Source organism: Pleurodeles waltl, chromosome 8 (assembly GCF_031143425.1).
Source record: "Pleurodeles waltl isolate 20211129_DDA chromosome 8, aPleWal1.hap1.20221129, whole genome shotgun sequence".
In the NCBI taxonomy this organism is placed as follows: domain Eukaryota; kingdom Metazoa; phylum Chordata; class Amphibia; order Caudata; family Salamandridae; genus Pleurodeles; species Pleurodeles waltl.
Window position 1 is genome coordinate 510,334,675 of NC_090447.1, and position 12,899 is coordinate 510,347,573.

The window sequence follows — 12,899 nt, forward strand, 5'->3', positions numbered from 1 at the left end:
GATGAGGTTTGATGTTCTGTTGCAAAAGACCTCTTAGTATTTTAGCTTCCCCAACCCATCTGTGGCCTATTTGCGTGCAAAGGAAGGATCTCTACTTCCAAAATTACTATTGTGAGGCGAGCAGTCGCCTGCGTTTTCTACTTCTTCTTCTAATTGTTAATACCCAAGAGGATTTCTGCAGTTTTTCCTAAGAACCTATTCAAGTTCATCTCATAGGGTTCTCGATACATCTGTAAGGCACCTCCACTTAAGTTCTGCAGGTGCTGTTCACTTGACGCTTTCTTGAAGCAGTGTCCATTCTTCACCAGGAGGTTTTCAATAATAATTTTTTTCTGAATCCTAACACTATTGTGCTTTTTCTTCTCTTTCTTGTTCAGAGTATGAGGGACAGGCAGCATAGCAATAGCAAGGATACCTCTAAGGCAACTCCAGGACTCATTTTCCTAGTTTCCAATGTTATATTAAACTTATACTTTGATTTATAAAGCACAGTACCAGCTGTTTGATCATGCTAGAGCTGGTGGGCCTGACTCGAGTAAATCATTATAGCATACAGCAAAGCCTAAACATAGGATATATTTCAGTGCATTTGAAAAAGAGAGGTTCCAAACATTTAATACAAAGGGGCAAAGTATTCCCCAGTTTCCTGGCAGAATTGAGCATTCTCCTTTTCAAACGTTCTGGTACCTGAAGAGTGAAAAAGATCACTTTCACTGTGGATTGTTGACAGTGCATATTGTATCTGGAGGCATTGTAATCGCTGCACAGCTCTTGTACCTTAAGCAAATGGTCTCTAAGTTCCTGATTGTGGCTGTTGTTATGTCTTCGGCCCATACTGACAAGCAGAGGTGAAGTACCTAGTCATGCGTGATTCTGGAGGCCAGGGTCTAACCAAGTCATTAGCAAGGTGGTAGTGTCACTGACTAGGATTACTGACTAGGTAGACAAGAGAGACTTTTACCAGATCAGAGTTGTCCTCTGTCAGCCAAAAAAAAGTGCTAGCAGTACTATGTAGAAAGCAGATGTACAGCCAAAGGCAGGTCTAATGATATTGAGACAACAGCACCACTTTTATTCTATTCCATTCAGAAATCTTTAACAGTCCATGAGTAATAGATTCTATCCCCATTTCTGTGTGAATGTATCAATACTTCTGATTGTGACAAATCTGAGAGATTTTGCCCAGTGTTTGAAGTACTTTCTGGCTAATGTTTTGGGCTGCAAATTCTTTTGTAACCTTTTACCAGTACTCATCCTCTGAATCATCACTGGCATTGTCTTTCATGAATTAGATGATACATTGTTGTGCGCATTTGTGTAATAGCAAATGTTTTGCTAAAATGAAACCGCATTGGATGAAAAGCAGTTAAGTCTCTCCACCTGCAGACATGTGCACAACAATTTGCTGTTTAGTGAAAACCGAGGAGTACAATAGCAAAGGAGTCTTATGTCACAACTTGTAGTGCAGGTGGTACACTGTATGTGATGTGTAGTTTGTGCGTGCACACCTGTGTGTATGCTTGTGCCTTGAAAGTTGTTTGCGTGGTTTTGTTTGTTAATTGGTGGGTGGGTGGGTGAAGGGAGTATTTGTCCATCTGTGTATATAGCCTCAGACCATGCCTTAGCGATCTAACTGGGCCTTCACCTGACACTTTACGTCCACAAACTATACACAACAAAAGAACAAAATCTCACACCTGAGTGGCTATGCAATGCCATGCCATGAACTCTCAAGTATTTACAGAAAATAGGCCATGAAATCTTACTCCTAGAAAATATTTGTGACTGCATTATAGCAATCACAAATATGCATTTGTATATTTGTTCATGCCAAATCTATTGAGTATTTATAGATCCACTTTCCCTCCAGTCACCTTTTTCACCAACCCTGTACAAAGCTTTACTTCTGCCCTTCTCAGGCGTAAATTTCCAACCTTTCTCAGTAAGGGAAAAAATTAGAAAAGAGTTGGCGACTACCTCTAAAACTTTCTAGTTAGAAGTTTTACAAAGACTAAAAAAGGAAGTTCAACCTTGGAACTATTGCTTACTGCTGCCTCCTGCCCCAATAAAGAAAGATAGTGGTATAAGGGAAGTGCTAATATTCAAACCCTATGAGACCTGGCAGATTCAGTGAGGCTATTATTAGAGCTCTTAAAAAAAGAGATTGCGTTGTCACAGAGGGAAAAGTGGTCTTTGTTACAGGAGAATTCGATTTGTGAAGTAATGTGTCCCCATGGACAAATAGATATTTAAATAAATTCCACATCCCTAAGCCTTTCTGTTTCTCATAGATACTGGGGTACATATATCCCTCCAGAGTCCTGTCCCCTTCCCCAGTGTGTCTTAGGGGGCTCTCACAATTACTCAATGTAACAGACAAGTGGAGTTTGGTGAGTTGGCATGACAAATTAAGCTCTTATAACCCTGCCGGGCTTACCAGTAAATCTCATAATCCAGAAGCTGTGACAAATTTCCAGCTGAGTGATGTCAAACAATATTCCCCTGACCACCCAAACACATACCCCAGACAGTCTCCAAAATGCACAAGCTCAGACATAGCACTCTTTTGCTACTGTGGTATACATGCTGGAACAATGTATATTCAGTACGTACAATATAGTGATCTTTATCATGAGTAGGATGTTCTGAGGTTTCACATATTAACAGATTGTGGTGCAACCATCTCTGAATGGATGACTATACTGTTTTTCAAATCTTTTGAATCCAAAGTGGGATCCTTTTTACCAACACACATGCATATCGTGCACAAAGCCATGTTCCTACACAAAAGATTTTGCAGTGGGGAGGTTTAGTGAATCGGTGTTGATAAAGGGTAATGGAAGGGCTTTTAGTCCAAAAACATTAGCCCGCAGCTATTACAAACTGTACAAATGCTCTCATCTTTGTCTCTATCAGAAGTATCAATATTTGCACTCAGGAATGGAGATGGAATCTATCCTCTTAAAGGTAGTTAATGATGTCTTACTGGAACAGGATAACGACCATATTGACCTTTCTATAGTTGGCTAGTGGAAGGTAGCTAGATGTAAGAGTAAGGAACTGCTACTCAACAGTAATAACTCTGAATTCCATCCACAATTGTGTGTTTTTTTTCCATTAACACTGGAAGGTACAGTATTTATAGTGATTCTGGCATGTTTTTATAATTGTAACTAATGATAGGGAAACAAATGCTTTCTCTGATATTATGCTTTTAAATCTCCCATTTGCCGTTTTCTGACCCAATTCAGCTTTGATAAGTTAACTAATAGAGGGAGCTTATGAACTCATAATTTATAAACGATTGCTTGTGAGCTGTGTTTCCTTTTTGATTCCATGTACAATTTGAGTATATGAATTGTTTTAACAGTTGTGTTTTCCAATATAGCGTCACTGTTTTGTGCGAGTCCTGAAAGAAGACTGTTCATTTTTACTGTGAAATTTTGGCTTTACTTGTGTTCTGCTTTTCCAGATACAGCACATACTGAATCACAAGAGTGTATTTTGGTTTGGGAAAAGCGACCAACCCCTGAAGAGAGGTCAAAAGCTGAGAGCCTTAAGCTACCACCTACATTTTTCTGTGGCATAAGTATTGATACTGATGAGGACAAGGACCCTCAAGAAGACTTTGACACTGAAGTGAGAAAAATTAAAGGATCTGATGTAAGATGAATTCTTTGTTTTTCTTCCTGAGAAAGTACCAAATGTGCACCAAATATGTTTTGCTTTCTCAGTCACATCTTCCAATGACCCAAGTTATGTTATGGTTATTTAGAAACTGTACGTACACTGCAGTTTCATGGCGCTGAATATGCAAACAAAAGCAACTGTCTGTTAATATTATTGATTTATTAAATGTGTGCTATTTAATAGTGACCTAAAGTGGAACAAGGAGGAATACCAGTTCAGAGTTAGTGGTTGAGAGGTCCACTTTTTCTCACTAGTAATAGAAAGTAATCTGTCTCCAAAGGTAACTGTTCAAGCTTTAGAGATAATCATCAAGAATGATAGCCATTGCCTTTAAAATCACCCAACCAGTACAGCCATTTTTAAATGGGTGTAATATGATCTCTCTTTAGGATGTCACTAAGTGAGTGAGCAGCTGCGTTGTGTATCAGCTGTAGTCATTTCTACATTTTTTATTGGCAACAAATTAAATAGAATCGTAATCCAACTTAGAGTGGACCAGGGTGTTGATCACAGAAATTACAAATTGTTTGGAAAGGAAGGTAGAATGCAAACTCTTTAGTTGAGAGAAACAGGAACTAGCTACCTTTTCAGCCTAAGTACCCAGGGTTAGTGTCATGTTAAATATCCATTTTACAGGCAACTGAAGCAAGAGTATGGGAGGAGCATATAAGAGGGTCAGTGTGAGTCTTCTGCAAGCATCAAGCCTTGAGAAATGATCAGAATCTCAGTTTTAGTGTAGATTTTTTGAGGTGTTGTGACATTCGCCAATAGGTCATTAATTCGCTTTCTAGCAGAATGGAAGATCTCTGTGATATGGGACAACCCACTGATAATTGGGTTTCATCACTGTAGATATAGAAACTGGCTCAGGTGATGGCTGGAGGGTCCATGTAGATGATTAATGAAAGGGCCGAAGTTGAGACCACTGAGGCACACTTCAATTGAGAGCTTTGGATTTAGATCTGAAAAGAGCTAATGCCACTGGCTGACTGTCAAGAATGAAATTAGACAGATGAACACCTACTCTTTGTCTACATTAATAAGTCTGTGTCATAGCTGGAAAGAAGGGTCTTCATACAGGAGTCTGGCTCCACTCATAGAGGAGGCAAGTTCATGTTAGGCCTTTAGGTTACAGCAACAGTAGGTAGGTCCTTTCAGGTCCCCGTTCTCCCTCCAGCTTTCCTTATCTCATAGCTTCCACTACACACCTACATTCTTTTACGTTGTTCATTCTCAGCATTCCAGACATCAGCTCAGACATACAGGGCATGGGGACACACAGGATACTACACATATCCCTTTCTTACTAACAGCAAAGCAAAGAACAACTACTCCTTTACACACAAATACAGAGGCTATCATTCACAATTGCTCAATCTCCAACAGATCTAGATTACACATTCACCCAACCACAACATGTTAAACTCTCCAATGCCCATGCAGACACATAGCAAATATCAGTCACAGAGACTTTGCAATAGATCGGGACTTGAGGCTCCCACCCCTCATATCGAACAAAGAAATTATACAATAACTGAGTTGTGACTAACATTACACCACAGTACAAGATGTGCATGTCTTGCAACCTCCTCGAACATGATGCCCTTCCTCCATGTGTCACAATGAAGCTATACAATAGTATACAAGACATGTAATGTAGGACGCTCAGTCCCTTGGAAGCCAGGGCAACAGCTTCCTTTGACAAAGGGTTCCTATGTCATCCTTAAGTCTACACATTTCAGGGCACAAGACAAAAACAGAACGTTTAACCATATTTCACTTCAACTAAAAACTCCCTTGACCTCATCAACACAAATTCTGTTATCACAGCTGAACTCATACAGAGTCCCCAGACATCCACCTTGCATTACCACATCGGTACAGCAAAGCAACCTTTCACACCTTTCCCATCTTTATTAAGCAACATTCGCATCTCCATTAGAACAAAACACTGCACCACACACAAAAATGCAGACCAGAACTCCAACACACCCCACCACTTTAGCTGGCCAAACCAACATGACCAAGTGCCAGGCCAAAGAAACCACTTAATCCATGCCCTCTGGAATCTGCACCAGATAAAAGTTGGGACATGTTTTTGAACACAATGATAAAAGCCTCCTCTAGATGCATACTGAAAAATTGACGATTGCTGCACTGGAGTCAAGTGCAGCCTGATGCTACCCCACACTGACGGGTGGCCACACACTGTCACATTGGCACCCTCCCTTGTGACACACAGGGACAAGTTTCAACTTTGTTTATTTATAGGTGCATAGTTAATTAAAATAATTACACTAACAACATCTTGAAGAATTAACTGTCAAAATACAGCATACCCAACTGATCCTATTAGCAAAGCCGTAAATACTAATAAATTGCTAAAATGCTCATAAAAAGGTAAAGTGCACTGCGCAGTTATGCAGTAAGAGTGAGAATAAAAGGTAAGGTTCACTGCGCAATGATGTTATGAAAGTTTGCATATTCCATTCTCCCAAGTAATTACTTGTTACATTCAAAACTTTAAAATCTAAGTAAAAAAAGACGTCACATTACAGGAAAAGATTCTCTATGTAGTTGTACAAGCTTTTCTTGGTAGCTACCTATTAAGGGGGCTCAGGGATGGCCATCCTGGCTGAGTCAATATGCTTGTGCATATACCATCTTTGGGGGCATGGCGATGAGGGCTATGGGCAAGCTAAGGCACCCTTTTCCACAACATCTGACTGTAAATGCACATTACTGGCAAAAGGATGCATACATATGAAGTTTCTGTGTCCTTTTTGGGGGATCACTCTCCTCTAATTTATTTGCTGCTTGGTTTAAAATTTTTGAAAAACAGCAGTTCACCATCGTCGGTCAGATTAAAACATGCGATAACTGCATGTCAGCAGGGACAAATACCTGGTTGATTATATAATGCTCTCAACAAACTCCTTCCTATTCTCATGAGGGCCTGACAGATACAGAGTAGATGGACAACATTCTCATTGGCTGCATGATTCAGTCTACATATGCTTAACTCTTTGTTCCAAAGCAAAGGAACAGCATGAGTTTGATCTGGGAGAAAGCCAAACCGGTATCTAATGAATTACTCCTTTAACTGCACAGATCACCCAGGGTCCAAGTATGGCTGTGATTTTAGAATTTTATAGTCATCAATGACTGTCCAGTCATGTGATCAGTGGGTTAAGGACTTTTTATTCAAGGGCACAGATCTTTTTAATTATCCTATTATTTTTTTAAAGGCCATCAAGCAAGAATGTTAGGTCCCATAATGATCAAACTCCCAGGTCATCAATCGCTGTATTTAAATAGTGATCAGCTAGAGCTCTTGGATTATTTTGTTTTTCGTACCAGAGAGCTTAGTATAATGGGTTTCCCAACGTAGATGTTATTGTTTCCAGGCTTTTATACACACACGCCCCAATCGCTAGTTGTTAATTTACTTGACCAAACTCAACTCAAGTCTAGTCTGTACCTGGGATGCATTAGGAGGGAGATGAAAGAGGATCCTATACGTTTTCGCAACAATTGTGTTCAGTCACAGCGTCTCTGCCACGTAAGGCTTTGCTACCATATGATAAACTTGGGACATGTTTTGCTGCTGTTACCTTCTGTAGTGGAGTAAGCGTTGGGCCGAGCACCACCTTCTTAATGTTCAAAATACCAGAATTAATGCACTGCCCTTCCTTTGTAACTCCTGTCTGTATTGGTTGAAACTGCCTTTATCGTCAATCAGGACCCCAAGATATCTATATTTTGACTAGTTCCAGTAAATTATCTTGAAGGTACCATTGGTTATGTCTACGAGGCTTTGTTTTCACTACTTCTTAGTTTTTTTGGTTTATGGTCATGCCACTATTATCAGAGTAGTTGGCTAAGTAATAAGGCATTGTAAACCAACTTTCGTTCAGCTGAGGACAATCACGTCATCTGTGTATAAAAGATTAGAGGCTTGAAGGTCCCCTAACTTTGGGGCATTAGCATTTATCTTATAGAGGGCTGAAGTCAGAATCACCAGGAAAAGATTAAATAAGTAAGGTGCCAGAACGAAGCCTTTTTTTGAGGCCCCAGGAGGTATATATTTTTCTTGATAGGTGGGAGCCAGCCCCAATTCTTACTCTTGACCATGTACCTGCATATGGCATTTGGATTGTGCTGAAGAAAGGTGATGTAACGCCCCACAGTAACAGTTTGTGCCAGAGCAGATTACCCTGGACACAATCAAATGTGGCCTTGAAGTCGACAAAGCAGAGGTGGCACGTTTTTTTAATTCAATTAATCTATTATGATTGATAGCTCCATGATATTATTATTCGTACCCCCACCTTTTGTGAACCTGGTTTGATTTGGGGGGATGATATTTTCCCTTCTGCCCAACCATTTAACTCTGTTGATAGGAGGCCTGCACAGTGTTTAGCCTCTGTGTCAGGGTGATGAGACGATAATTTTCTGGCTGTTCTCGGTCACCTGCTTGAATATGGGGTTAACATTTGAACCTTTCCATGAGTCCGGTATGGTTTCTAACTGTAGTGTACTGTTGAAAACTGTCTTTTGCCCAAAATGTGGGGCTAGTTTTATATAGGGCTTAAGGGATCCCATTCAGGCCAGGAGCTCTGTCATGTCTTCACTTGTGAATTGATTTGTAAACCTGATATTCCAAGAAACTAAGGGCCTGCTCCTCCAAAGATACAGTAATTTTGGACATGAGTTTGTTTTAGATTGTTCTGGGCTAGTGAGTCTGTCCCAGAATAAATTAAAATGATTATATATGAACTTAGCCCAAGTTTTTTTGTAAGGTTTGAGTCATTCAGTCCATTGAAGTGTACTATATTGGTTCCCATAGCTCTGGAGTTGCGAGAACTGTGATATTGTCAGTAGATTGGGCTATGTGGTAAAAGTGAAATAGGTATGAAATTCATTAAAAACAATACGCTCGAGAATGACTTTTGCAGAAGTGGTTTGATTCTCTTTTTAAAGGAAATGACTACTGTCCAATGAGCAGCCTATTACATTACTAAAGGTTGGAGGTAACCGATTATAGTAGTGGGAGTACAGGACTGCCATCAATCATTTGTAGTGTTGTGGTATACACACCAGTGAGCGGGATGCCTATCATTCTCCCTAGTGAATTTCTTATAGTTTATCATGATGGGCCCCCAGATTCAACCTGTTTGAATGTGGTGTGCATGATAGTGCTTGGGTGCATAGGAGGTGAGAAACAAAATCGGCAAGATATGCAAGGATAAGAGCAGAATAAATATTGAAACAGTGAGTGTATCCCTACCTGAGATCCAACTTTTATAAATCACCTAGCAACCAGGCAAAACAGAAGTCACTTTCTCAAATTCTTCTTTTATTCTTTTAGCTCGGGTGATCAAGAGGCAGGCCCAAGCTCCATACAGGAATCCCTGGCCACTAGCAGAGGGAGACCGAGAGGGAGGGACAGAGGGCGGGGAAGAAGAAAGATGGTTGGGTACCAACTATCAACCAGTGGAGAGTCAAACATGGAAACAGGCATACAGACATACAGATGGTAGAAAGCCAGAGCACACTGACACTGCTGGGGAAGAATACTTCAGAAAGTATGAAGGCCCCCATTTTTAATTTATCGAAACATTCTCACACACAATGAAATGATTATTCTCAGCAGAGGATTAGGGTTTGTGTTTAGGGAGAAAACTGATTTGTTTGATGGCATGGGTGGCTGTAGATACACATTCTCTGCATACTCCTGTCATCTATTGTTGGGTGTGGAGTGTTGCATGTTGTTTTTATTCAAAGAAGCACTTTCGAGTTACGGGATCGAGTGACTCCTCCTTCTCTGTGATACGTACTGCAAATGGGCATCAATTCCTTTGTTAAATTGTTTTCTCTCCTCTGTCGGGTTCGGATGCGTGTCTCCTTGCTCCATCTTACCCCTTGCTCTGGTTTCAAAACTTTCTTGTCTGTCTTTACTCTATCAACAGTATTGTTGTCAATCGTGTTTTACCACATTCTTTTGCTCGTCTGACTGTTAGTCCGGGAACCAACAAAAGCCCTCTAGGCCATCCTCGCCCGTTGAGGCCTACCTCAATGCATGGCACCAACCAGTATGCTGTGCTGATGGAACTAACGCCGTTTTGGTCCTCGGTGCACTCTAAATTCCCACACACCGATCAACATCTGGTGTGTAAGCTGTGCCTCTACCCAAGCCTTCAAGAAGCCACTTTTGATGCCTGCAGATCCTTCCGATCAAAAATGACCCTTCGAGACCGAACAGCTCACCGACTGGAGAGTCCACAAGACACGCCAGACATCTTCAGGAGGAGCAAGCCCAAAAGGAGCCAGATCAGGAGGAGGCCTTTTCTATCCGAGACACTCCATCATCCAGTCGGATATCAAAAGTCTCAAGATGACATTGGTGCAACCTGTGAGTGCCGTGGCCCCTCCTGACCCTTCTAACACTTCAAAAAGTCCCTTTACCGAGGTCGCCGGACTGCCTCTGCCACCAAGCCATGACTGGCTCCAAAAAACAGGCTCAGATGCCCTGCCTTCCTGTAAGTCACTGAAAATTGCCAAGACCAAGGCATCATCTTCAGCATCAACCTCAACATCTTCGGTCCAAGACAACGTGGCAATTTCCATTCTAACCTCAGCACCGAACACTTCTGCACCGAGAAGGCCAAGCGCCACCTCCCCTTCGGTACCAACAAAAAGGTACCATCCGAAAAGTGTGGTCTAAAAAAGTAGGGATTCAACCTCATCGAATCCGAAAGACTCTAGCTAATCTTTGGCCATACTATCTGCCGTTGAACCCATTTTGGAGACCATGATTGTACGTCAGTGCTGCCTCCACATCCAGAAAGGTAGGAGACTATCTTTTCAGGAGGGGCTGTACACACCACCTCCAAAGAAGACCAAGGACACGGCTACCACTATTCACAAGCCTTTTCCTCTTCCTTCTCCACCACAACCTACCTCTACTCCACTCTCCTCACCTTCTTATTCACCTTCCTCTCCTACTGCATGAGATTTAACGCCACAGGGTTCCCCTTCATCCACTGGGAAAGATTTGGGTGAGACACAGGGACCCCATGATCTCCACAGATCTGGACTTATACACTGCACATCCTTCACCACCAGAGAATGCTCGAGCAGCCATCTTCCACCATGTTGAACTTACAGGGACCCCATTGAACAGGACTTTCTTTTTGATACCCTAACGTCCACACTTAGAGATATCCAGTTCCTCCCTACCTCCCCATGCTCCCTGACATGCTTCGTCATGCAGACATTTTTTAGGAACCAGTCTGCTCTACGGTTATCACCCTTATTGTTGACAGAAAACTCAAAGCTGCTCCCTCTGATCCGCCATACATAAGATCACAGGTCCCACTAGATTCTGTTGTGGCTACTACTACACATAAACAGCCCAGTAGTTGGGCCACAGTGACTCTCCTCCCCCAGATAAGGACAGCAAAAAGATTGACGCAGCAGGTAAAAGAATAGGCGTGCAATCAGACAATCACAGGTGCATTGCCAAATCAAAAGCCTTACTTGCAAGATATGATTGGGCTCACTGGGATGAGATGGAGGAGCTCCAACAGATTGTCACAGTAGGGCAGACAGTCAGTAATAACTCCCATCAGATGTGCCCTGGATGCCGCAGACACTGCTGCACGTAGTATCAATACTTGTGTCCTAGTAAGGAGACACGCCTGACTTAGGTGCTCAGGTTTTAAATCTGAGGTACAAGAAGTGGTACTAAACATTCCCTTCGATAAGGAGCATTGTTTCAGCCCGCAAGTGGACTCCACCCTTGAGAAGCTGAAAAAAAGACACTGATACTGCAAAGGCCATGGGAGCTGTACAAACCCCCCTCCCAAAGAAGTACTTTCTGTTGCCCCACATTCAGAGGTGGTTACAAACCACCGACATTAGAGGCCTCCACATCTTGGGCGAGGCAGCCTTCCAGTTTTCATACTCACAAGACTTTTAAATTGGCACTTATGGAGGGTTATATGTCGCAACCAAGAGAGCTTCAAGCACCCATGGCTCAACAACGAGGTCGGAACAACAACCTTGTTCTTATCACTAATGCATTTACCACAAATGTGTTTACAGCAATTTTTCGTTGTAAACGCATTCCTGGTGAAGTCATTAGTGATCATCATGCATCGTTCCAGCATGCTTCCCCCCTTACCCCCCATCCCCAAAAATTACTGCGCCCCCCCATCCCCACAACTACCCCAACCCCCACTTCCAAAATTACCACAACCCCAACCCCCCTCCCCTAAAACCTAAACCACCCCAACCTACCCCTTAAACCTAAACCCTGAAAACCCTAATCACCCCAGCCCCCACCCCAAAAACAAAAAATACCCAGTCCCCACCCGCACCTAAAACTTAAACATCCCAACGCACCCCTTAAACCTAAACCCTGACCCTCTCCCCCTAAACCCTAATCACCCCTCCCCCCACCCCCCAAAAAAAACAGCCCCAGTCCCAGCCCAACTTACCACCTCCTTCACCATGTCGACTCCCTTCTTCTGTACCTTAACCACACATGTACGTGGTTCACACATGCATGGTTAAGGTACGAAAACCAGGAAGTCGTGGAAAACGAAAGCGTTGTTTCGCTTTCGTTTTTCACGACTTTGTGTTTTCGGAGGAGTCGTTCCGGTTGTTTCCCCCTATGGAGCTAACAACGCATGAGGTAGAGATAAGAGTGCCACCACCTGCACCTCTACATCAACATCTAAACAGTGACTATCTACGTCTCCCCCCCACTCCACTCCTGTCGAGGGAAGCCTTAAAAATTTCCATACACAATGGGTCAACATCACTTCAGACCGGTTGGTCCTCTCCATTATCCAGCATGGTTACTGCCTGGAGCTCATTATTACTCCTCCAAACATTCCCCGTGCTTTCACAGGCTCTCTTGAGAACACCTTCTTCTCAAACAAGAGGTACAATCCCTTCTTCTCCAAGGAGCCATCTAGCCTGGTCTGCTACAATACCATGGAGCAGGAGTATATTCTCCTTACTTCATTCCCAAAAAAGACGGCTCTCTCAGGGCTATACTGGACCTAAGGCCCTTAAACCACCACATTCTTTCAGAACCCTTTAACTTGGTCACTGTTCAAAGCGTTATCCCCTTTTACAACAGGGTGACTTCATGACCGTCCTAGATATCAAGGATGCCTACTTCCATATGCCCATCC

At 42.5% G+C, this 12,899-nt stretch overlaps 1 protein-coding gene across 2 annotated transcripts in view; it reads left to right on the forward strand.

Annotated features, from left to right (window-relative positions):
- The window catches only part of LOC138250080 (E3 SUMO-protein ligase RanBP2-like), an 894,326-nt gene that overhangs the window by 694,345 nt on the left and 187,082 nt on the right, over window positions 1-12,899 (forward strand). For both annotated transcript variants that reach the window (XM_069204480.1, XM_069204481.1), the window contains exon 23: window positions 3,473-3,663. In XM_069204480.1, the coding sequence (XP_069060581.1) occupies window positions 3,473-3,663 (191 nt within the window). The remainder of the gene's footprint in view (window positions 1-3,472; window positions 3,664-12,899) is intronic.